The sequence below is a fragment of the Nematolebias whitei genome, chromosome 9 (assembly GCF_014905685.2).
Source record: "Nematolebias whitei isolate Nwh7 chromosome 9, NemWhi1, whole genome shotgun sequence".
Classification (NCBI taxonomy): Eukaryota; Metazoa; Chordata; class Actinopteri; order Cyprinodontiformes; family Rivulidae; genus Nematolebias; species Nematolebias whitei.
The window spans coordinates 10,932,506-10,959,677 of NC_056506.1; the positions used below are offsets into that span (position 1 = coordinate 10,932,506).

At 44.8% G+C, this 27,172-nt stretch overlaps 1 protein-coding gene across 1 annotated transcript in view; it reads left to right on the forward strand.

The window, feature by feature from the left end:
* tmem68 (transmembrane protein 68) overlaps positions 1 to 27,172 on the forward strand; it is a 195,918-nt gene that overhangs the window by 110,014 nt on the left and 58,732 nt on the right. The window contains exon 5 of the mRNA XM_037682065.1: positions 18,079 to 18,272. Within this exon, the coding sequence (XP_037537993.1) occupies positions 18,079 to 18,272 (194 nt within the window). The remainder of the gene's footprint in view (positions 1 to 18,078; positions 18,273 to 27,172) is intronic.

Consider the following 27,172-nt stretch of genomic DNA (forward strand, 5'->3'; position numbering starts at 1 on the left):
ACTACAGCAACCACATGGACTAGTCACCACCATTTAAAACATAAAGTCACAAGATGCTGGCTTCTAGAGCAGAAGCCAAGCAGCAAGATGGTTTGGTTATCAGTCCATCTGCCAATGAGTGCTAGGTCAGGGTTAAAGTTAGAGCTGATTTTAAGTGGTTTTATAAAAAAAGTCAAATAAAAACTGCTTTAGTTTTGGACAGTGAGAGACACTGAAACAGAAGTACATTTGTAAGGCCAACCACAGCGCACTCTAAGCAAATGAGGCATGAATTCATGCCACCATCTTGTTAGAGGCTACATGGTGCCATTAATTACTGTTAGAATTGCAGCGGGCTGAGGATATATGCATGGATAGATGCAAGATGGCCGCGTTCAGAGCAGTTGCAGCTTCACAGGCTCCCGGTACCATCCCAGTTTTTAGAAGTTTTGATATTGACTCTGTGCCTGACTCCGCGCGATTTATGCGTGTGAACTATAGCCGAACCGAACTGATGAGAATAGGAGCGGATTTGCCACGAAATATAGCAGAAATCAGCAACAAACTCAAAACTACGCTCGGCAGAATGCAGATCTTAAAGTCATCTACCTGGAAGCTGCAGCAGAGGCGTTCCAGCGGGCAGAAGAGGAAGCGCTGCTCCCGGCTTAAGAGGAGAGGATGCCGGGCGGGGGTATGGTGAGGCTACGAGCTAACGCTAAAGCCGGTAAACTCCCCATGCCATCTTTCTTTCTGTCGAATGTCCGCTCGTTGGACAACAAGATGGATTTACTTCGTCTGAGAGCGGGCGCCTCAGAAGAGATGAAGAAGTGTGCGGTGCTTTGCCTCACGGAAAGGACACAGTCTTCCAGCTGGATGACAGACTTTTTTTTCGAGCTGCAGCGAGCTAACGGGGAAATCACGGGGAGGCGGAGTGTGCATTTACGTGAGTAAAAGTTGGTGCACAAACTGTACTTTTGTAAATAGCTCATGCTCGAAGGCTTTGGAGCAAATAACAGTGAAATGTCGGCCACATTATCTACCCCGCGAGTTCACGGTGACTTTCATTTCTGTCGTTTACATTTCTCCGGACGCTAATGCTAATGAATCACTGCAGGAGCCGAACCCCACCCCCACCTAGGACTGTCAGACCACATCTCAATCTTCCTGGCTCTTGCTTACATGCCCCCGCTGAGACGCTCCAGACCGCTACAAAAGAAAGTTAAATGCTGGATCCAGGACAGTGGCCCCATACTGAGAGAGAGATTGTTTTGACCGAACAAACTGACAGGTTTTCAGAGAATCTGCTGAAAATGGAGGTTTGCTTGATCTTGACCAATACACATCCTCAGTTCTGGGTTACATTAGTACATGTACTGACACCGTCTCCACTATCAGAAATGTTAAAAGCTACCAAACAGAAAACCATGGCTGAATGCAGAGGTGCGTACCCTGCTGGAAGCCAGGAACACTGCCTTCAGGTCTGGAAACTCAGAGGAGCTGAGTAGAACAAGAAAAGAGCCGGTTGCTGGTATTAAGAGGGCCAAGGGCACATACGCAAAGAGGATCATGGGTCAATTCATCTCACAAGACCCTCGGAGCATGTGGAGGGGCATTAAGTGCATAACAGATTATAAAGGAAGGAGCGAACAATGCCCCAAAGACCCATCTCTGCCTGATGCCCTCAACAAGTTCTATGCACGCTTTGAAGACCCAAACAGACCACCCAGCACCAGACTCACCTCACCACCGGATGAAGAGCATCTCAGCGTGACCTCAGCAGAAGTAAGGAGGACCTCAGCAGAAGTAAGGAGTACCTTCAGGACGATTAATCCACACAAGGCAACTGGCCCAGACAACATCCCCGGAAAAGTGTTGAAGGAATGTGCTGATCAGCTCTGTGAGGTGCTGGCAGACATCTTTAACACCTCACTTACCCTGGAGACAGTTCCCACCTGCCTGAAGACTGCCACCATCATCCCAGTCCCAAAAAGCTCTACAGTGACTGGTCTGAATGACTATCGGCCAGTGGCCCTCACCCCGATAGTCGCTAAATGCTTTGAAAGACTGGTCATGACTCGCATCAAAACAACCATCAACATCAATGAGGACCCTCATCAGTATGCATACCGTGAGAACCGATCAACAGAGGATGCCATCTCCTCTGTGGTCCACACTGCGCTCAACCACCTGGAGCAGAAAAACTCTTACGTCTGTATGCTCTTTGTGGACTTCACATCTGCCTTCAACACCATGATCCCCCAAACCCTGATGGACAAACTATCCACACTAGGACTAAGCCCCTACATTTGCAACTGGGTACTAGACTTTTTAACAAACAGACCACAGTTCGTGAGGATCCACAACTTCTCCTCCTCCACCATAACCCTCAGCACTGGCTCTCCTCAGGGATGTGTGTTGAGCCCCCTTCTGTTTACTCTGCTCACGTATGATTGTGCAGCTACCCATCCAGACTGTCACATTGTAAAGTTTGCAGATGATACAGCGGTGGTGGGATGCATCACAAACAATGATGAGTCCAGCTACAGGCAAGAGGTGGAACACCTGGAGAGCTGGTGCAAAGAGAATAACCTTCACATCAATGTGAAGAAGACAAAGGAGATGATTGTGGACTTCAGAAGGAACAAAAACATCTACACCCCCCTGAACATAAGAGGATCTGCGGTGGAAGTGGTCTCCAGCTACAAGTACTTGGGTGTACACATGAATGACAACCTCAGCTGGAGCAACAACACCACCAGCCTGATCAAGAAAGCTCATCAGAGACTCTACTTCCTCAGACGGCTGAGGCGAGCTGGTCTGGGAAGCTCAGTCCTCACCTCCTTCTACAGGTGTGCAGTGGAGAGCATCCTGTGCTCGAGCATCAACGTGTGGCATGGAGGCTGCACAGCTGCAGAAAGAAAAGCTTTGCAGAGAGTGGTGAAGGCTGCACAGAAATCTGTCGGAATCAGCCTCCCCACCATCACAGACATCTACACCTCCAGATGCAGGAAGAGGGCCACCTGCATCATGAAGGACCCCACTCACCCAGCACACACACTTTTTGCCCCACTCCCCTCAGGAAGGAGGTTAAGGAGCATTAAGTGTAGAACCACTAGACTGAGGAACAGCTTCTACCCTGAGGCTGTTAGACTCATGAATCTCTAACTAGAATAATCACTGTGAAAAACCATATCATGTTGCTGCTGATCTGTTTCATGTTGCTGCTGATCTGTTTCAATGTTGATGTGTTCATGCGTGCACATCTACTCACAGACTCATGTTCTAGTTTGTGCTGATGTTCAATGTTTTATGTTATGAGTGCTTAGTGTATATTTAGTTGATGTTTTTCTTAATTCATATCTTAGATGTTATTACTGTTTTTCTTATACATTTTATTGTTGGATGTAACTGGGACCTTGTGTACATAATTTCGCTCCACCACATGTACCACATGAGGTGCGAATGACAATAAAGAAACTCTGACTCTCTGACTCTCTGACTCTGATATCTGAAGGGAACAAACACCAAACTTGCTTTTGCGATACTCTAACCTGTGTGTGTGCTGATGTTTTGAGGCATAAACTTTACAAAAAGTGTAAAGTTTGTGGGAGCAAGTGTAGACAGCATTTGTTTATTTATTTAGCCCCAATTCACAGAAAAGAAAGAAAAAAACATTGCTATAAGCTAAAACAGAATACAAAAAGAACATATTTTTAAGTCACTGAAAAGATCTCAGGGTAGCACGGTGGATCAGTTGTGAAAAGATCACCCTGGTTCAAATCCCAGCCTGGTGCCTTTCTGGGTGGAGTTTGCATGTTCTCTCCATGCATGCGTGGGTTTTTTCTGGGTATTCCGGTTTCCTCCCACATACCAAAAACATGCATTTTAGGCTGATTGGTAACTAAATTGTCCCTAGGTGTGAGTGAGAGAGTGAATGGTTGTTTGTCTCGTTTGTCTCTATGTGTCCCTGTGATGGACTGGAGACCTGTCCAGTGTGTCCCCCACCTCTCACGCAGCAATAGCTGAAACATGGGCACCAGTAACCCCTGTGACACGAAAAGGAAGAAGTGGGTAAAGTGGATGGATGGATGGATGTCATTGTATTTGTACAGGGATTTTTTTGTAAATAAAGTTAAATATTTTGAAATGTATAAAAATAATAAGATCCAAAAGTCATAGTACCCATCCTCTAAATGACCCAAATGTTTTGATATATAAATAGGAATGGGCAAATTATTTAATTACTTTTCTGAAGCACTGAGGCTTGTTTCGAAAAAGGGCTCATTAATTCATTTCATTTCATCAAAGCTTTTTTTTATTTATTTATTAACCTTTATTTAACCAGGCAAATCCCATTGAGATTACAAATCTCCTTTGCAAGGGAGGCCTGGGCCTGAAGGCAGCCTAACATGCATGTTTTTGGTCTGTGGGAGAAAACCAGAGTACCCAGAGAAAACCCACGCAAGCACGAGAAGTACATGCAATCTCCACCCAGAAAGACCCCATGTCCAACCGGGGATGGAACCCAGGACCTTCTTGCTGTGAGGCAACAGTGCTAATCACTGAGCCGTCGTGCTGCCATGAAGTTCTTCATGGTGGTTGACAGAGTTGACAGCTGTTGTTTAACATCCTGAGACATTTCTGTCTGATATCAGGCTGTCCTTGTGCTGCTTTAAACATTATTGTTTGTCTGAAAGATACACATGGTTATTTGATGAATAAATAATTTTGATGAATAACCATGTTAAAACATGTGGCATGGCATGCTGTAACTTTGCTTGTGGCTTCTTCACATTTGTAAACACAGATAAAAAAATTAAATTCACGAATGATGAGTTTAGAATGATTCTGTGCTGCAGGTTTTCTGCCTCCATGACTTTATGTAATGAGCCAGTATATGTTTAGTGTAAGATTATATTTGTAACTTACATACATAAAGTGTTCTTCTTCTTCTTTCGACTTTTCCCTCTTCAGGGGTCACCACAGCGAGTCGTCCTCCTCCAGCTCACTCTGTCCTTTGCATCCTATGTCCTCACTCCAACTACCTCCATTCCCTCTCTAACTGCATCCATATATCTCCTCTTTGTCTTTTTACTGGCAGCTGCATTTCTAACATCCTTTTACCATTATACCCACTGTCCCTCCTCTGGACATGTCCAAACTAGAGGTGCAGAAAAAAATTGTTTTTTTCGATGAATCTAGATTCTTAGTCCTGGCGATTCTGAATCGTTTCTAAAGGTCCAAAAATCGATTTTAAAATGCATTTAAGTTTTATATTTTTTCTGCTCCTACTCCCCGTTCTGCCGCCGTAGAATTGAGCCGTGTAGGCCACCGTACAACAAGCTAGTTAGCCAGCTCCCTTTATCTGAATGGAGCCTGCTAGCATGGAGGAGGGGGACAGCGCGATTCAACCTGCTGCTTCGTCTTTGAAAATCATTTCAGATCCTACAATGTTCCGGGGCAAGACAGAGCTTCACAAGAGCACAGTTGTTTACAAGAAGTGTAAAATAAAATTGTGGTACAGTATTTTGGATATAAGACAAAATTCACGGAAGATGAAAGCGAAGCAGCGAACTCTGCAACAAACTTCCAGGCTTCCCCAAAGGCTGTGGAGAGTTCCCTCTCCATCTCTTGCTACATCACAAAGGATTTATGAGCAGACAGCTCAGTGGAAGGTGAGGGGTTTAGTTTTATTTTTAATACGATGGATTCAATGTACGTTATTCCTTCATGTCTATTTTTGTTTGTTTGTTTGTTTTTTGTGATAAAGCAGCACCACAACTTCACCATGAAACAACAAATGGGAGAAGCTCTGATGCAGCTGCAGCTCAAAGGTAACAGTTTTTTCTCATATTATACTAAAACTTATAGACAAGTTGTACAACAAACTTAATGCAATTTGTTTTTTTAACAGGTTGAAGAGGACAGATGAGACACATCTCCAAGAGCCAGTTCTAAATGATACAGTTAATGGTTTATAAATTATAGTTCAGAAGAGATTTTGTGCAAATTTGCACAAGGTTTTGAAATTTTGTTAAAGATTCGCTAAATATGAATCAGTATGGACTGTGAAGTTTGTATATTTCATATTAGCTTAATTTTTGAAAATATAACAAATGTTAGAACAATATGGTTAAAAATAACTGAAGTCTGTGTTTTATTTTGAGCTAAAGGTTAATATACTATGGTAAGCTGAAGTCTGTTTACTTTTTTATTTATATATTTTGTATTATTTGTCTGTGATGGACTGGAGACTTGTCCTGGTGTCCCCCGCCTCTCACACAGTGATTGCTGAAATGGGCATCAGTGACCCCCGTGACTCGAAAAGGAAGAAGTGGATAAAGATGATGGATGGATGAATTATTTGTTCCTAGATTTTTATTTTTTATTTTTTTTTTTTTTTAGAAAAATTCAGGCAACTAAGCTAACATAATACTGGTAATTTAAGTTACAGTATTTTATGCACTCCTATATTTTTTCCTATTTTCGATATAAATATAAAATGAATAAAAAATATTTGATACAGTAAGGAACCTAAAAGGATTTTTAAATAAATGGTCTATTGGTTTACATTGTTGTTTAATATTTTCAGCTTGTCAGCTACATAATTGAAACAAAATGTATGACCATTTCAATAGAAAAATCGTTTCTGAATCGAAAATCGTTTCCAAATCGAAAAATCGATTTTAAATTGTATCGCAACACCAAAAATCGGAATCGAATCGGATCACCAGACACTTGAGAGATTCGCACCCCTAGTCCAAACCTTCTCAGTCTGGCCTCTCTAACTTTATCTCCCAGTTGTTCAACCTGTGCTGTACCTCTGATGATCTAATTCCTAATCTTAACCATCCTTGTCACTCCTAAGGAGAACCTCAACATCTTCATTTCTGCTACTTCCAGTTCTTTCTCCTGTCTTTTTGTCCATGTCTCTGTCTCCAGATTATACAACATAGCTGGTCTCACCACTGTTTTGTAAACTTTTCCTTTGACCTTTGCTGACATCCTTTTGTCGCAAACCAATCAGGGGCTCCGAGCTGATCCTTGATGCAATCCCACCTCCATTTTGAAGCTACCTGTCACCCCTACAGCACATCTCACCACTGTCCTGCTGTCCTCATACATGCCCTGTACCAGTCTAACATGTCCTGCTGTCCTCATACATGTTCTGTACCAGTCTAACATACTTCCCTGCCTTTCCAGATTTCCTCATTCAATACCTCACCTCCCCCCTTGGCACTCTGTCATATGCTTTTTCTTAATCCATAAAGAAACAATGGAGTTCTTTCTGACCCTCTGTACTTCTCCATCAGCATCCTCAAAGCAAAGATGGTGTCTGTGGTGCTCTTTCTTGACATTAAGCCATACTACAGCTCACAGTCATCTCTCGTCTAAGTCTAGCTTTCTTTCTTGGGGTTTAAGTGCTTATCAACTAGTAAACTAATCACATAAAACTTATAATGCTGACTGGCTCCATTTCTTGCTACATGTCACTCGCTGGTTTATATATTTTGCGCAATCTGAGCCACCAAAACACACCACAAACTGTCCGATGATTTCCTTCCTCATAAACCTTTGAATCAGGTACCAAATCAGTGACATAACTGGTGCTTTCAAAGCTTTGGATGTCATAATCATGTGACTTGTACCAAATGAATCAAGCTCTGAGACAGAGCTTCTGAAACTCTTTTTTTATATAAGTACCATAGCTTCAGCTTCAAACAGCTGTAGCGGGAAGGGTTGTTTAATTGTTAAAATTCATTATGAATTTTATTTTGAAGGGGCACCACTCTCAGCTCTGAGAGAACGTCTGAAGGTCTTAAAATCATTTCAGATTATTATTTAATTACCTCGGATTACCCTTTTACACCGTGAGTTCTTTTATTTGAAGGATTCAGATGTCATAAGTAAAACACACGCTTTAATACAATTTTGTGATGTTTATTTAACTATGTATGATAAACAACTGTTGGCAATTATTTCTGACATTTAAAATGAAGGCTTTGTTCCAACTGGAGTTAAATGGAAATTAAGTGACCGTAAAAATGACTGGTTAGCATGCATTAACAGATAAATGAAATTATTCTATGTGCTTAACCAAACCAGAAACAAGATGCAATGTAGAACAATTTTGTTATTTCAGCAGGACAGATTAATCATGAAATTTTACTAAAAGAAATACGTTTTATCGTTCAATAGTTAAAATTGGCTCTGAAATTTAAAGAAAAATAATTACTGAACTGAGTTCATACTAATTTGGTTAATTATTTAAATTCTTGAACACCAGAGTCAACCGTCAGAGTATCAGATCAATTGTTCCTACCAGGAGTCGTCTTCAAAGGCTGCCAGAAGATACCAGATATTTGACTCTCTATGATCCGATGGTCTGGTGATGTAAAGGTTTTAATTCTTCACATTCCTGACCTCAAGATGATGAGTTTGTTCACTGGCTCGAATGGTCAGCCTGGAGCGTTTCCTGGAGTTCTGGACAGCTGTTGTTAACTCTTTGATGAAAACTGCTGGTGTTTTGATTGCTGAAAAGGATTCTATCAAACTTTGCCCAAAGTTGAAGCTAATTTTCTCCTTGGAAGTCTTCTGCAGGTTGTGTCTTAAAGCTTAATCTCCTCCTCGGGATGTCTTCATCACTTCTTCATCATCATTTCTTCTTCACTCTCTCTTTTCTCTCTCTTTTCTCATCTAATATTCTGAGAGGTCTTCCTCTCTTGTAAACAAATGACCACACCTCTGATTTGAAAGAGGTGGTCGATTTGAACCAATCAAAATGAAAGGGCTGAACTTTTATCCACTAAATAAAGTATTATTTTAATCTGCTCTGTTGAAAAAGTCATCAAATAAAATCATTTAAGACACTTATCAACTTTAAATGAGGTTAAACAATACAAACACTCTGTCAACCTTATAAACAGAAAACAAGTTTGGAAACTTTTGGACTACACAGGTTCTTGTCAGCTGTAGGAGGAACACAAGGCAAGTTATTTAATTATTCCCAGTAAATAATTCTTTCATCACAGAGAAACTGTATTAATTCTTCTAGAATGTGAATAAAAAGTCTGTCCGTTTTCCTGCATGCTAGAAATGGGACCCAAGTGTCACATTGGAATCCCTTTGAACAGAGACGAGGCTTTCTGTTATTTATGATTGTTGATGGGATAGACTGATAAAGGCTAGTACAAGTTGATACCAGGACATCCTGGGTGATCTGTGTTAACTCAAACGTCCATTTTGTGTGGTTCACAGAAAGGGTGTTCCAATATTATTCAGATTTATGGATCTTTGGTTGTCTTGCCAACCATAAGTCTTCTTTTGACACTTTCCAGAGTTAGTGCTTCCAGAGCCACTACCCACACACTGATCCAGAACCTGGTTTACAACTGACCATTTCTTTGTTTCAAGCCCATACTGAACCAGAAACAAAGTCTGAAGCTGTTTACCTGGTTCTGAAGACAAAAGAGAAACTGAACTGTTCCTCAGTAGTTCAGTTCAGTTCAATTCAGTTTACTTATATAGCGCCAAATCACAACAAAGTTGTCTTAGGGCACTTTACAGGAACATTCACTAACATAAAAAAGCCAATTAGTAAAGTTCTCTATCTAAGGAATCCAGCAGACAAGTTGAATCTTGGCTTCGTTGCAGTCTCCCATCCTGAGCAAGCACAGTGGCAACAGTGGAAAGGAAAAACTCCCTTTTAAAGGAAGAAACCTCAAGCAGAACCAGGCTCAGGACAAGCGGCCATCTGCTTTGACCAGCTGGTTTGAGAGGACAGAAAGGAGAGACAGACGAACACAGAATGGTAGGTCCAGATATAGGTCCAGGTGTACCTGAAAGACAAACCCCCCCCCCCCCCCCACATGTTAAGGATAGAAAGAATAATTACAAATACAAAACAGGTTGAGCAGAGTAAGTAAAGACAGTAGTAGAGTGAAAAAGTGTGGTCAGTTTGTCCTCCAGCAGTCTAAGCCTATAGCAGCATAACTAAAGGTCAACTCTGGAAACCCAAGCTGACCCTAACTAAAGGATTTAGCAACAAGGAAGGTCTTAAGCCTGGTTTTAAAACTAGATAATGTGTCAGCCTCACGGACAGAAATTGGAAGTTGGTTCCACAAGAGAAAAGCCTGATAACTGAAAGCTCTGCCTCCTATTCTGTTTTTGTAAATTCTAGGAACCACAAGTAAACCTGCAGCCTGAGAGAGAAGTGCTCTGTTAGGAAAATATGGATCAATAAGATCTGTAATATAAGATGGAGATAGGTTGTTGAGAGCTTTGTAGGTTAGAAGTAGGATTTTGAATTCTATTCTGGATTTGACAGGGAGCCACTGGAGAGAAACTAGAAACTGGATTCCAAAAAAGTTGGGACACTAAACAAATTGTGAATAAAAACTGAATGCAATGATGTGGAGATGGCAAATGTCAATATTTTATTCGTAATATAACATAGATGACATATCAAAAGTTTAATCTGAGTAAATCTAACATTTTAAAGGAAAAATATGTTGATTCAAAATTTCACAGTGTCAACAAATCCCAAAAAAGTTGGGACAAGTAGCAATAAGTAGCTGGAAAAAGGAAATTGAGCATATAACGAACAGCTGGAAGACCACTTAACACTAATTAGGTCAATTGACAATATGATTGGGTATAAAAAGGGCTTCTCAGAGTGTCAGTGTCTCTCAGAAGCCAAGATGGAAAGAGGATCACCAATTCCACCATTGTTGCGCAGAAAGATAGTGCAGCAATACCAGAATGGTGTTACCCAGCGTAAAATAGCAAAGACTTTTAAGTTATCATCATCAACCGTGCATAACATCCTCAAAAGATTCAGAGAATCTGGAACAATCGCTGTGCGTAAGGGTCAAGGCTGTAAAACTCTACTGGATGCTCATGATCTCCGGACCCTTAAACGTCACTGCACCTCAAACAGGAATGCCACTGTCAAGGAAATAAGAGAATGGGCTCAGGAATACTTCCAGAAAGCATTGTCAGTGAACACAATCCACCGTGCCATCCGCCGTTGCCAGCTGAAACTCTACAGTGCAAAGAGGAAGCCATTTCTAAGCAAGCTCCACAAGCTCAGATGTTTGCACTGGGCCAGGGGTCATTTAAAATGGAGTGTGGCAAAATGGAAGACTGTTCTGTGGTCAGATGAGTCACAATTTGAAGTTCTTCATGGAACACTGGGATGCCATGTCATCCGGACCAGAGAGGACAAAGATAGCCCAAGTTGTTATCAACGCTTCATTCAGAAGCCTGCATCACTGATGGTATGGAGTTGCATGAGCACTTGTGGCATGGGCAGCTTGCATGTCTGGAAAGGCATCATTAATGAGAGAACTATGTTCAGGTTCTAGAACAACATATGCTCCCATCTAGACGTCATCTCTTTCAGGGAAGACCCTGCATTTTTAAACACGATAATGCCACACCACATTCTGCAGCAATCACAACATCATGGCTACGTAGGAGAAGGATCCGGGTACTGAAATGGCCAGCCTGCAGTCCAGATCTTTCACCTATAGAGAACATTTGGCGCATCATAAAGAGGAAGGTGCGACAAAGAAGGCCCAAAACAATTGAACAGTTAGAGGCTTGTATTAGACATGAATGGGAGAGCATTCCTATTTCTAAACTTGAGAAACTGGTCTCCTCTGTCCCCAGACATCTGTTGAGTGTTGTAAGAAGAAGGTGGGATGCCACACAGTGGTAAAAATGGACTTGTCCCAAATTTTTTTGGGATTTGTTGACGCCATGAAATTTGGAAACATTTTTCCCTTAAAATGATACATTCTCAGTTTAAACTTTTGATCTGTGATTTGTGTTCTATTCTGAATAAAATATTAGATGTTGACACCTCCACATCATTGCATTCAGTTTTTATTCACAATTTGTTTAGTGTCCCATCTTTTTTGGAATCCGGTTTGTAAAACTCGAGCGATATGATCTCTCCTACTAACTCCAGTTAAGACTCTGGCAGCAGCATTTTGGATCAACTGAAGACGTTTTAGCTTCATCTGGTGGCGGGCTGACTGCGGTTTGTGGGGGTCCTGGCGGCCCTCGGGTGTGTAGGCTGCTGGTACTGCTTTTGGCGGCCCTCGGGGCTCTGTCCCTCTCTGTTCTGGAGCTCAGCGGGCCTGTCGGTCGGTCCAGATGGAGAGGTGTCTTGGCCTCAATCCCTGGGTGGACCTTGGGGAACAGGGGGGGTGGGGGGGCTGTTGGGTCAGTGTGGGAGCTGACTCCCTGTGGGAGCATTTGCTCTCAGTTATTTCTCCCCATCCCTCACCATGCACCTCCACCCTCTTCATTTCAATTCCACACATTTAGGGTTGTTTGGGCTCAGGTGTGCTGCAACAATTTTACATCTCTGTTGACCATAGCCACCTGGGACTCAATTTTATTGTACACCTTAGACATTCATTCATAACATCCTCATGACATTCACATATAGGAACTTGAGGTGGGCACATGGCTATGGGTGGTGGGATGACCTTACTCTCACCCCCTGTGCCTGTGCTCACTTACAACGGTTGCATTTAGACACTAGGGTTTGGATAGAGTTGGGGTGGAAGGGAAACTGGCATCATGCCAGCCTTTGCTCCTTCTTCTTTCCTTTTTAATGGCACTATACAACAACACACATCAACAGCACATCTAGGGGTGGGGGTGTATGTCGGTGTCTTATTTATTTATTTATTTTTTCCTCCCCCCCTAGTTCCCTAACTGCCATTTTGGGGGTGGGTTTCGGGAGAAGGGCAGGCCGTCGGGTGTTGACCAGGACTATGTGGGGGTTCGGGGTCTGGGGGATTGCCGTGGGTGGTGCTGGCGCTGTGCTCTCCCTGGGGTTGTTTGGAGCCCCTGAGCTTGGCTCTTGGGTGCCATGGTTGGCCCGCTGGCCGGGGTGGCTGCCGGGGCCTGGCGGGTGGTCGGCTGGGGGCGCGTGCTTGGTTGTTGGCGGTGTGTGGGGGTGGTCGGTGGCGTGTCCTCTTCATGGTGGGGAGTGTCCTGTCGGCTGGGCGTGACCTGGGCCGGGTCTGGGATATTGGCTCTTCTCCGCTCGAGAATGAATGGGTTTACCTCCTGGGTTTGGGCATGGGCTACCCCCTGTAGAGGGCGGGTACATGTCTTGGACCTGGGGGGTATAGAGTGCGTATCGGGAATAAGAATGAAATGTATCGTTATTGTATGTCTTTAAGTGAGTGAGTGTAAGAATGAGGCTGGGACTGTGTGATTGTGTCTGTGTATGAATGGGTATTTGTTTGGCCGAGACTCGGACTGCCCCCTCTTTGATACAACTGCGGGCGCTTGGCATCGCGCCCCTATCGCGCGGCCCCCTGGTGGGGTGTGCCCTTGCCTGCCGGTGCGCTTGGGGCCCTTGGAGTCGGGGGCTGGGCGCTTGGGCGTGTGTCGGCTCGGCCTGGTGTTTGCCTGGTGGGGCTCGGGTCCTCTGGCCCTGTCAGGCCTTGGCCTGGGTGGTGTGGGTCCTCGGTGCCCGGGCCTCCGTGCCCGGGCCTCCGTGCCCGGGCCTGGACCTGCATCGGTACGGCGGGTTCCGGCGGGGCCTATGAGTTTGTCGCTGTTGGCCCCGGGGGGTCACTGTATGTGGTCGCTGGTGGGGTTCTTCCGGCTCTCCCCTGTGGTCCGATCTGGGGGGTGGGCGAGTGGTTCGTCCTGTGTAGGTGGCCCTGGGGGCTCCGTGGTCGGGGTCCCTCCTGGGGTCTTGGGCTCTGATCCCCCCTTTGTTCGTCTGCCTCTGGTCTTGGGGGTCGGGTCTCTGCTGCTTCACAGTTACTATTAAATGTTCTATTAGAGAAGCCTTATACGCTTATGCATGTTCACAACCATGTAGATGAACATATTCTGTGATATATTCATAAATTAAACGGATTCATTCATTTTTCTGGACTGAATAATGTCGTGCATTGAATTATTAAAAACGTAACGTGAGACGTTAATTTTCTTTGACCCATCAAAATGAACGTGGTCATTTATTTTCAGAATCAAAATTTAACATCAAACCTTTACATTAATTTGGCAAAATTGAAAATAACAACAGGTTAATTAATCAGTTTACAATTAGAAGACCATACGGCGATGGTTGAAAACCTTGCTTCACAACAGACATTTCTGAAAATATCTGGAATGATTTCTAGCAAAAAGAAGAGTTTAAAGATGGAAATTGAAGTTTAAGTTGAGAGAGATGGGTGAGGGAATTTGTCTGTTATAACCAGAACAACACGCTCCTTCTGGACCCAGCTTTCCTCGGTACGCTCGGTAGTAAACTCGACTCATTACCTCTCTGACGATGAATCAGCGGATACGGAGTTCCAGTTAACGCTACCGGTCCAGCGTCTCCGTAGGATGGTAGGGAACCGTTCGGAGTCGTGAGATCATCCAGAACAGACTTCATAGTTCCTCTGAACTTCTCTCGTCCAGCTTAGTTGCAGATGTCCTGAGCATTCTGCATTCCAGCATTCTGAACTCTGCTGCTCTCGGAACTAACTCACAGCATTCTCTCAGCGTTCTTCTCAGCGTTCTTCTCAGCGTTCTTCTCAGAACTACTGAGAACTTCTCAGAACTTCCCAGAACTTCTTCCCACTCTCTCTGAACTAGGAAGTGTTAAACCTTTTAAAGAGGTCACTTCCGGTCCATTTGGGAAGTTTTCTGATTGGTCGATTGACCAGACAGAGGTGTGTTTTTGTGATGTAAGAGGTTATTAAAAGTCAAGGGAAAAAGATTAGATTGTTTAAGAACAGACAGAAGATATTATGAAGAACTCAGACTTCGTGGAGTCACTTCTCTAGTATCTTTCTGTAAAAGTTAAACATGACATTTCTTTTTCAGTAAACTTGCAGTTGACCGAAACTTGACCTTTGACCAACTTACACAACTTGCTCATTTCAGACAGAAGATCAAGAAATTGAATCATTACTCTGTAACACATTCTTAACTTGATTTCCACTTTGAATGAGGATAAAAATCACTAATACTGTTTCACAGCGGATTTAAAAATGAGTAGTTCACTTCAACATTTGAAAATGGTTTGAACTAAACACACTTTGATTATCAAAACATTTGTAAAATAGTAATGATAATAGAAAAGAGAGTGTTCTTTCAATTGATCAGTGCAAGACACTTAGAAAGTCTCTGGATGAACTTAATCTTGTGTTTCTGGACTCAAATCAATGAAATACAGTTCTTGTTCCAGGAAGGCCCTCAAGGCCAGGTTTTGACCTGAGGCTTAGTTCACTACAACCACACACAAATAGAAGCAGGGATGCTTATGTAGGCTTTATATGTAGATATATAGATATGTATATGAATGTATATTCATGTATATGTATGTATGTATATAGGCGTAGGTATGGGCATATATATTTATGGAAACTAACTGCAAAGCAATGAATATTTTAAGTTCTTTATACATATGTATTTTGTTGCTGTGTTTTGTCATGTTCTTTGCAGGTGAACAGACAGTGGCCGGGTGTTTTGCCGTGTGCTCTCTTTGTGTATATTTCTTATATTTTGGAGTCTTGCTTTGTCTTTTCTTTCTTTCTATCCTATTAAAAAAAAAAAAAAAAACCCTACACTAGATAGTCACTAGAATAAATATTTCATAATAATGGTGTGGAGGGGATGGCTGTAAGGGGAGAAGGGAGGCCATCAGAAAAAAAAAAAAAATCAGCTGATTTACGAGATGGAGGCGATTTGTGAGAATCGCAGGCTACCTGCGGCTTCTAGGACTTGCCAACATGTTGGGATCAACCTTGAAAAAGGCTCATAGCATGGATCAGTAGAGTGGATACCCATAAATCTGCCCATTTTGGACCGGAAAAGTTCCAGCAGGACTCAAGGCTGAAAAGAAAAAAAAAACAGTCTACCTGGAGAAAATCAACAATTGTGCCTTATCTGAATCTGACTCCCCTGTTTGACCTTGGATACAAGCCGAGTATCAAATTTCTCCTGGGACATCAGTAACTAGGGAAGAAGCATAGTCTATCGCAATACCCTCGCCCCCCACCCCCCCCGGCCCATGCAGGCTTATCAGAACTGCCAGCTGAACAACAACATCATCAGGACTGTGGCCTATCTGAAAGTGCTTCATGGGCAAATCTCAAAGTCTTGACTGTTACAACGGGAGCTGGATGCGGGTCACGGGTCACTGCAGCCAGCTGTTGCTAGCTGTGGGCCTCAGGCCTCTTCGGACCCCAGGTCCGTCCCCAGCTCATGCTGCCCCCCTTGCTCGGATCCCCCTCAGAAGCGGCAACTCACACTATTACTAAATCAAGGAAATGTAAATTCAGTTTTATTGTATTGCAATCAAGGCAGAAGAAGGTTACAGTTTACAGCTCTGGCCAGTCCGGTACACGACGCAAGATCAGGAACCGGAAGGGCCGGATCTCCCATGTCATTACAGATTTATAGGCCCTAGGCTCCTCTTTCGCAGAAGGGAAGCACCACCTATCACCTGTATGAGAAGGAGTGGCTAAATGTGATCTGAATGGATCTTATCTGGTTTGACGTATAAGGAAAAAATGAGATGGTGCTTAAGAAGACTTTCTACGTGATGAGCATAGGCATCGCAACCATTATATGTGAAGGGGACAAGTCCCCCCCCACATTAAAAAAACGTTCATTTGGATCCCCCCACTTTTACTATAAGATATTAGTTCAGGCGGCGCAGTTTCTCTTTCTTTGTGAACAAATCCATTCCACTTGATTAATAGGAGAATACTCAAGCCACTAAAACTGCATTCCAGGTTTTCCTGGTTACCTCCAACTCTCCACCGTCCCTTCTTGCCTCTTGCCTCGGAAGAAAACACGCACAGGTGGAGGTACCTGTGTTACTCGCTCGCCAGTTTAGCGAGCTTAGTGCGGGCAGTGGTTGACCGGGAGTTTGATCATAAACAAATATTCATGTTAGGACGATGCTTGAGAGGAGAGCTACGTCTGTAGCATCTTAGCTCAGCAGTAATTGTGATGCTGTAAGACGCTGCAGATGTAAGAGACGTGGTGTGTTCAGGTGCATTAAAGCTGAAATGTCTTTAAAACCCCACACCTTATTGTCCTCAAGCTTCATGAGAAACATCCATTTAGATGAGGAATGTTGAACACAAGTAAAAAAACATCCAGTGGTGATGTTTTTTTATTTCTCTATAAAGACAAATAGTGCCGATCTGACGCTCTGTATTAAAGTGTATTAAAGTTAAAATATCTTTTAAAATCCACAGATGAATTTACACAAACTTGGTGAGAAACATGCTTTAAATGTGTGGAATTAAATGAAATCTAGGTGAAATGCTGCTTTTTTGTACACTAGTGAACGCCTTTTTTACGTGCGCACACACGTGCACGCGTGCGCACACACACCTACACACATCATTGTGTTCCCCCCACATTACGGATGCTTCTGACGCCCTTAGTGATGAGCGAGCAAATAAAGAAATAACAAATCAAATATAAACTCTATTCCTTGACGAATATTAAATCCCTGCGAGACTCTTTTTAGAGTTTCTGGCCCCGTTTAAACCAGTCAGAACCAGGTCATAATTTCATTATAATTCCGTCTCTGAGTAGATCAAAAAACCCAGGGTCAGTCTAGATAAAAATACTAACATGACGTCAATTGCATATGTAATCGTGTTTATAAATGTGCTTGCTGGTAGAGTTTTTTTGATGTTTCAAATCATGTCCTGATAAGATAAGATGTGGAGATCTTTTTTTATAATGCTACTATCTTTATCTTGATGGCTTTTACCTTTTCTATCTAAAAGTATTCTGATAAACAGTAAGGGGCTGCGTTATTATAGCAGCAGCAATGTGCACTACGCCCATCTTTCAGGCGACTGCACGAGCATAATTTCACTGTATTTCAGTACATTGATAATAAAGCTTATTCTGATTCTGGCTCTGCCCTTTCTTGTAGAGGACATTGGTGTTAGCTGTCCAGAATGCACTAGTATGCAGTTGAAAAAAAAAGTGTTTTCATTCATTCAACCTTTATTTATTCTGGTTAGTCTCACTGAGCCAGGATGACTCATTGACAAGAGAGACCTGTATTTTAGTAACAAACTGATAATCTTTTTGCAGGCTTCAAGCTTTTGCTGGAGGTGTTCAGTGTGATCCACGGTCCTCAGGAGGAGTGTGTACGGGCTCTGAGGAATGGCCACCTCCTGGGGATTTCTCCTGGAGGAGTTCGGGAAGCTCTGTTCAGTGATGAGACCTACCCTCTTCTGTGGGGCAAACGTAAAGGTTTTGCTCAGGTTGCGATTGATTCTCAAGTGGTGCGTGGTTTCAGTTTTTTATTATTATAAATTGTTACTGTGTTTCTTTTAAAACCCTAAAAACCAGCAGCATCCCATTGAGCTTCATCAATCAGCAAAATATAGAAAGCATTTTATTAGACATTTTAAAATTATTAAAAGAACAAATAAATAATGTAAAAATCTAAACAAAGTTAAGTCTTGTCCTCTGGACATTCAAAAAACAAAAAGCAAAACAAACAAACAAAAAAATGCAGAAACGTTTCGTCTTTCATCCGAAAGACTTCCTCAGTCTGAGGTGCTGTATTCAGCTCAGTCTTATAAATAGCACCTTCTCATAGTGGATCAACCAAAGGACCAGACTTAACTTTCTTTAGATTTTTCTACCTGGATTATTGAGCATGCATCAGAATAAATAATTTGTTAACGAGTAACTTCAGCAAGCATGGACAGACTTTAAGCATTCATTAAAATCTAATAATCACTACTACAGAGCTTTTGTGAAACACATCCAATGTTCATTGCTTATATAGCTTATACAGCTTGTACTTATATAGCGTATATATCTATATAATCAGTGCTTTAGATCACATTCATACACCGATGGGACACACATCAGAGGCTATGAGGGGCTCAGTGTCTTGCCCAGGGACACTTCGACATGTGACTGCTGGTGGATTCGAACCCCCAACTCTCGCATTGGAGCATGACTGCTCTAACCACTCAGCCACAGCCGTCCCTAATGAGATGGATTTTAATTAAACTTTTAGGTGATCATCTTCAGCTGAATAGAGTTAGGAGCCAACCTAATTCAAAATTGCCACTATAGCCTGCTGACTTTAGAAAGCCTCTAAATAGATACACTGCCTGGCCAAAATAAAAAAGTTGCCTCCTGGATTTAACTAAGCAAATAGGTATGAGCCTCCTATTGGTTAATTACTGCATGGGTGATTATCTTTCAGCTGGGAACAAGTTATCTAACCCCAACTGGTTCAATGAGTTGCTTCTCATTTCTTAAACAACCATGTCAAAAGACACATTGCGTTATCGTGGAAAAGATGTCAGTCTGTTTGAGAAGGGTCAAATCATTGGCATGCATCAAGCAGAGAAACCATCTAAGGGGATTGCAGAAACTACTAAAATTGGGTTAAGAACTGTCTAGTGCATTATTAAAATCTGGAAGAATGGTGGGGACCCATCGTCTTCGAGGAAGAAATGTGGCCAGAAAAATATCCTGAATGATCGTGAACGGTGATCACTTAAACGTTTGGTGAAATCAAATCCAAGAAAAACAACGGTAGCACTCAGGACTGTGTTTAATAGTGAAAGTAAGAGCATTTCCACACGAACAATGCAAAAGGAACTCAAGGGATTAGAACGTTGGTTACGTACTGTAACCTCAGATTCTATGAGTATAGGCGTAGCCCTTTAAGGCTGTCGATGATGGGTTTATCCCGATATGCGAAGCATTGCACTGAAAAATTTAGTCCACGCCCACCTGCTGTGTGGGCCCCACCCGGTCCGTATAAATTATGTTAAGAGCAGGTAATCGGCTCCCAAATAGCTTTTTCTTCAGCCATTTAGGAGCCAGTGAGGCCAGACGCTTAAAGGGCTACGCCTATACTCATAGAATCTGGGGTTACAGTATGTAACCAACGTTCTATTTCGTATAGGCTTTGCCCTTTAAGGCTGTCGCTGATGGGTTAAGGGCGAAGCGGATGTTGTCCTCGCCTCACTGGGTCCAATCGAACACCGTATGAAGCAGAAGCTTGCCCAAAAAAGTCTTGTCACTCAGCTCCCCATGTGCGTAATTACGCTTTGCGTAATCATGTGTGCCATGCACAGACGCTTGTTGTGTAACTGTGCGTTCTGAATGCATGAACGCCCTGGAAAACTTTCAACGGGGAGGGAAAAAAGCTGAAAAGAGCCATGAACCAACCGGTTTATGGCTGAACAGTATGAACAGATTAATAATAACAGGAGAGCTGATTATTAATCAAATGAACTGATTAGTAACAATGGAACCAAAATAACAACCACAACTTGTGACTGATAACAACATCTCACACTGTAATGCATGCAGACAGTTGTGAGTAAAACGGAGTTCCATGAAACAACAATATTCATTCTGTAAACACAAAGGACAGAATGTGTCATGGAACGGACCGTCACATCACGTAGATAAAAGTGAATGAATGAGCAAGGTGTTGACCACGCGGCCGCAGTGCAAATGTCCTGCATTGTCATACCATTATGCAAAGCAGTCGAAGATGCGATACCTCTGGTCGAGCGTGCTCTGAGGTTGACAGGAGGCTCTAAATCTGATGCTCTGTAGGCTTCAGAAAAAGGCCTCACACAGCCAGTGTGACAAGCGCTGGGTGGATAACGGGCGACCTGCAGATGCATTTCTATAATGCACAAACAGATGTTAAGTTTGACGCATTGCAGTAACACGTCAACGCCCGCATCGGACAGAGAAGATGGAAAGACGCTACTTCTTCTGATCTGTGGGGGGAGAAAAACCCCTCCAACTATATCGCTCTTGATTTAAAAGAGCTTGTGATGTTTTTAGGCATAAAAGCTGGGTTTGGTCTTAAATCAGCTGAGCTGCCGTCAGCCTGAATTCTGAGACATGACGGTGCGACAGAGAGGGCAGATAAATCACTCACCCTCTTAGCGGATGTTAAAGCCAGCAGCAGGGCTGTTTTAAGAAACAAGAATTTAAGTGGAACCTGATCCAGAGGTTCAAATGGAGCTTTGATCAGGGCCTGCAGGAGCAGCGTTAAATCCCACTGTGGAACAAGTGGGCGTGAAACAGGCCTGCGTCTCTGTACACCTTTTAGAAAACGCTTTATCAGCGGATGATTAAAAGCTGTTCTGTCTCCGAACCCTTCGTGGCAGGAAGAGATGGCTAAGGGCGTACGTTTTAATCATGCTGAACGCCAAGTTCCTGTCCATCAGTTGTTGTAGAAAGGACAGCATGCCACCTAGTGGACATGAAGGTGGCCTCTACACCCTTCTCTGTACACCAACGCTGAAAAGCTGTTCGCTTTGATGTGTACAGCGCTGTGGTAGATGCAGCACGTGATACCTGAATTGTGCGCACAACATCCTGTGGGAGACCCATCCTCTCTAAGCGGATCCGCTCAGCGGTCAGACCCACAGGTGCTGGCCTATTTATGGGTAACTTCTGATCACTCCTCCTGCCTGGAAGAGAGCGACCTCCCTCCACGGCAGTTTCCACGGGCGCCCCGACAGCAGGCTTTGCAGGACTGGGAACCATGGTGCGTTCACGCGCTCGGGGGCCACCAGGAGAGCTGTCAATCCCTCCTCCTGAACTCAGTTCAGGAACCGTAAAATCAGAGGAGGTGGAGGAAACGCGTACAGAAGTGTTTTGAGCCATGGGCTGTGGGCAAACGCATCTACCCCCAGCGGTGGTTCGTCTAGCGGGCTCAGAGAAAACCATAATTGACACTGAGCGTTTTCTCGTGTCGCAAATAGGTCCACAGCTGCTTTGCCAAATTTCTGCCACATCTGAGCCATCAGATCTGGATGGAGAGTCCAGTCCCCGTGACGTGGACCGCCCCTGGACATCACATCTGCCCCTTAGTTCAGAACACAGGGTATATAAACTGCTCTGATGCAGAGCAGATTTTGGTGTGCCCAACACAGTAGTTTTTGCGCAATGTGTAACATTTGGGCTGGGCGCACACCCCTCTGCCGGTTTATGTACGCAGCAGTCACCTTATTCTCTGTGTGAATCAAAATGTGTTGATTCTACAGCACAGGCGCAAAATGTTGAATCACGTTCAGCACCGTACGACACTCCAAAACATTTATGTGGGCTGATGTGTGATGGGGCCACAGCGCCCCTACTGCTTGAGATAGGCATGTCCCCCCCAGCCTGACAGTGCCACGTCTGTGAAGACTGACACGTGTGAGGTGGGTCTGCTGACTGGGACTCCCTCCGACAGAACCAGGGTGTTTCCCCAGTGTCGGAGATCTGCCCTCACGGAGGGAGGAACAGTGATCATTCGTCTCTTTTGTTTTACTGGATCCACACGCAGACGCGCAAACCACCTCTGGAGGCGTGTCGTGTAGTAAGCCCAGTGGGACCACTGTGTGAGCGGACGACATCATCCCTAACAGCTTCATGACGGAAACAGCTGTTACCACTCTGCCAGGTCTCACATGGCGGAGCTGGTCTTCCAGAGTGTTTCGATTCTCGTTTGTGATAAACGAGCCCTCATGGTGGTTGAGTTTAGCTCCACTCCCAGATAAACAATTGTCTGGGTTGGGAAAATCGAACTTTTCTTCCAATTTATGGCGAAACCCCGATTTAACAGGTGTGATGTCAGATCCTGGACCTGTCCCGCTGCTTCCTGTCTGGAGCGTGACAGCAGCAGCAGGTCGTCCAGATAAAACAAAACTCTCATCCCTGCTTTGTGTAACGATTGCAGGGCCGTCTCCACACACTTTGAGAACGTACGAGGTGCGAGGGAATAACCAAACGGCAGCCTTTTGTACTGATACTTCATCCCTTGAAAGGAGAAACGCAGGAACTTCCTGTGTTTTGGTATGTGAAATCAAGCATTTTTCAGGTCGACGGAAAACAAACCAATCGTTTCTCTGGATGTTGTCCAACAGCTGTCTGGTTGTCAACATGTGAAACGGTCTGTCCATGATCGCCTTGATGAAAACTGACAGATCCAAAATGGGTCTCATCCCTCCGGTCCGTTTGGGAAACAGGAAGTAACGTGAGTAAAACCCTGTGTTTTCCTCTCCGTTGGGAATGCTGGAGATTCCTTTTTTTACCAGAAGTTCTTGGACTTCTGCATTTAGGGATGAGACCTAGTCTGGTGATGACAGGACCGTCTCTAAAATTCCTCCGAACGGGAGGGGTCGGGTTGCAAACTGCAACGTGTAACCCTATCTTAACACCCTGGCCATCTACAAGTCCTTCTCTAAAAATTAGCATATTGTGATAAAGGTCATTATTTTCCATAATGTAATGATAAAAAGGAAACTTTCATATATTTCAGATTCATTGCACTCCAACTGAAATATTTCAGGTCTTTAATTGTTTTAATACTGATGATTATGGCATATAGCTCATGAAAATCCAAAATGCCTGTCCCAAAAAATTAGCATATTTCATCCCACCAATGAAAGACAATACAAAATACAAATTTTTAATACAAAAAACGCCAACCTTCAAATAATCATGTTCAGTTATGCACTCATTACTTGGTCGGGAATCCTTTTGCATGAATGACTGCTTCAATGCAGCGTGGCATGGAGGCAATCAGCCTGTGGCACTGCTGAGGTGTTATGGAGGCCCAGGATTCTTCGATAGCGGCCTTAAGCTCATCCAGAGGGTTGGGTCTTGCGTCTCTCCACTTTCTCTTCACAATATCCCACAGGTTCTCTATGGGGTTCAGTTCAGGAGAGTTGGCAGGTCAATTGAGCACAGTAATACCATGGTCAGTAAACCATTTACCAGTGGTTTTGGCACTGTGAGCAGGTGCCAGGTCATGCTGAAAAATGAAATCTTCATCTCCATAAAGCTTTTCAGCAGATGGAAGCATGAAGTGCTCCAAAATCTCCTGATAGCTAGCTGCATTGACCCTGCCCTTGATAAAACACAGTGGACCAACACCAGCAGATGACATGACACCCCAGTGACTGTGGAAACTTGACACTGGACCTCAAGCAATGTGAATTCTGTGTCTCCTCTCTTCCTCCAGACTCTGGGACCTTGATTTCCAAAGGAAATGCAAATGCGTCATGTTTTGTACGGATGTCATCCAGTCCACCGCCTCGACTGTCGTCATTTGTCGCGGGAAGGTGTTCCGTGAGACCCAAGGGGAGGCTTCTCGAAAAGGCTCTGAACACACCTGTGTGCTGCGTTCGGACCGCGGGTCCACCTTGTGTTGAGGAGAAGCGTGTGACAGCTGATGACACCGCTGGCCCCCCACATTTGACGCCACTGCGGTGAAAAACGTGTGTCGCTCCTGCTGCGAGCGGGGTCCTGCGCTGGGCTCGCTTTGCGGTCCTGCATTTAAGATGATGGGCGCTGAGAAGCAGTGAACGCGACTTCATCTACGCCGTGCCGTTTGAGTGAAGGCTGCGAGCCCCGTGGGAGCTTGCGTCTCCTTTGGTGGGACGCGCGCCGCTCTCTCTGGGGCGAGATTGGTCACTGGGTTCGCTCAGCTGTCTCACGTTAGTGCTGACGTGAGCGGCCGAGCGCTCATGAGTGGTGAGTGAAGACTGGCCCCACCGCGGCGGCACGCATTTGCTTTGGTGCGGCGCGTGTTGCTCTCGCTGAGAGCAAGGTCCTCCACCGACCCGACCTGCGGTCCCACATTTATGCCGCTGTGAACCGGTGAGCGCCGGGGAGCTGTGTGTGCACCATCATCAACGCAACGCCATTGGGTGAAGGCTGTTTGCGTCGCGCGAGTGCACGTTTGACACCGCTTGGGTGAAGATCGTGCATCTCGGGTTGACTACGAGTTGTTTCGCTTACCACTGTTGTGTTCTGTGAGCGTCTCGTCATGTCTGGAGCATGGGTGAGTTTGAAAACCCTTTATTTAAGGACACCGGCTCGTTTTTGTGGAGGATGTGTGCGCAGCCGCTGTGAGTTCATACAAGCTTACAGACTGGCTAAACACAGACACTTGATCATAGAATGAAGTTTTATTCAACATTGTGTCATCTTTACACACACCCTCCGCAGACCGTCTTTTTGAATCTTTTCCCCCATGAGCTCTGGGATTTGTTGGCCCAGGGCGCCGTCTGCTGGGGATCTCTGGGAAAACGTTGGACACTCTGTTGCTGGGATGAAAAGGGCCGGTCTCTGACGGGCGGGGCTGCGGTGAAGCTCAGCGAGACGGCCGTGGAACGTCTTGCCACCGGCTCATTTCGTGTGGAGGATGTGAGAGGGAGCCGCTGTCAAGTCATCCGAGCTGACAGACTGGCTAAAAATAGACACTTTCATCATTAAATGATGTTTACTCTAAACTCGTGTCACCTCCACACACATCCTCTGCCAAAACCGTCATTTGCTCTGCCATTTGTTGTCCTAGAGCCCCATCTGTTGGTGGTCTTAGGGAAACGCTGAAAACTCTATCCTCCGGCTGCGATGCGGGCCAGCAGACAGCAAAGAGGCGTACCAGTTGGGGATGACGTCAGCTGCCCTACAGACGGAGCGTACGTCTCTTCCCGCCTCTGAACGTGTACGCCAATAGCGTAATGTGTTGTTCGCTGCGGCCGTCTGGAACGCATGCTGGTGAGCTCAGTTGGAGAGCGGTGTCACCGTCTGGGTTACGCTAACTGGAGGCGTGGGACGCTGGTCCACCTGGACATCTTGCTCCGATTAAGCTTCCGTCAGGCTTGGCTCCAGGGGGCACTGAGGGAATTTCTGCTTGGTGAAACCCCTGCTCTGGAGATGGGTGCGGACTGTGGAGACCGGCCCCCCAATCTACCAGGAAAGCCGGCTGTGGCCTCGTCCTCGTAGGACGTCCTGTTGGGAAACCGAGGCCAGATGGGATCAGGACGGTGAGCCGGAATGGAGCCTAGAAAAAAACCTTCCCGCCAGATCATCCGAACTGGCGGGAAAGGCGCGGGATGTAAAAAAGGGTCCCTTAATGTCAGCAGCCTCCTGTATTACGCCGGTCAACCCCAGAGGGTGCCGTCGGCTGGGAGCGGTGTGATCGCCAATGCGAAACGAGGTGGGATGAGGTGAGCATTCGCTCAGCCCCCCTCCACCGTCACTACGCTCTCCAGGAGGGAATGAGCATCGGGGCTGCAGCTGAACGCCGCCTGTCCCAGAGGAACCATCCGATTCGCTCCGAGGGTCGGCGATAAGAGGAAAATTACAAGATGGCGTTGTCCAGTGTGTAGCAACCTGTCACTGAGAAATTCTCCTCGGCGCTTACCTTGAAACAAGACTGCTCGTCAGCTTCTCCTCGGGGAGGAGAGCTCACCGGGACGACCGGAGGTCGACGTGACGGGCCAAGCATTCTTAACAAAGCTTGGTCATCTACACAACTTTCCTTCTTCGTTCTTCTGACAGTGCTATTAGCTCGCTGAAGAAAAATAGGGGCCGGTTACCCGCTCTTAACGTAATTTATATAGACCGGGTGGGGCCCACACAGCAGGTGGGCGTGGACTAAATTTTTCAGTGCAATGCTTCGCATATCTGGATAAACCCATCAGCGACAGCCTTAAAGGGCGAAGCCTATACGAAATAGAACTGAACAGCTGTGTAGACTTAAGAAAATCACTCATCAGTGAGGCTAACTGGAAAAAAGGGCTTCAATTTGCTAGGGAGCATAAAGATTGGACTTTGGAGCAATGGAAGAAGGTCATATGGTCTGATGAGTCCAGCTTTACCCTGTTCCAGACTGATGGGCGCATCAGGGTAAGAATAGAGGCAGGTGAAGCGATGCACCCATCATGCCTAGTGCCTACTGTACAAGCAACCCCACATCATAGCACTGCCCCAGTGCTATGATGTGGGGTTGCTGCAGTTGGTCAGGTCTAGGTTCAGCAACAGTATGTGCTCAAAGAATAAGGTCAGCTGCCTACTTAAAAATACTGAATGACCAGTCTAAAAAAGTTAAATCTGGTCCTCTGGACATTCAAAACAAAACAAAACAAAGCAAATCAACAAAAAAATGTAGAAACATTTCGTCTCTCATCCGAGAGACTTCCTCAGTCTGAGGAGCTGTATTCAGCTCAGTCTCTTAAATAGCACCGTCTCAGAGTGGCTCAACCAGTTTTGCTGCTGACAACCAAAACCAGCTGATCACATGCTCAAGAAGGACCATCAGCCTAACAATGGATCATTAGCACACTGATGGCTGTTTACTGTTCACAGAGGGCTGAGTGATACTAGCAATCACAGCATTGTAAGAGGG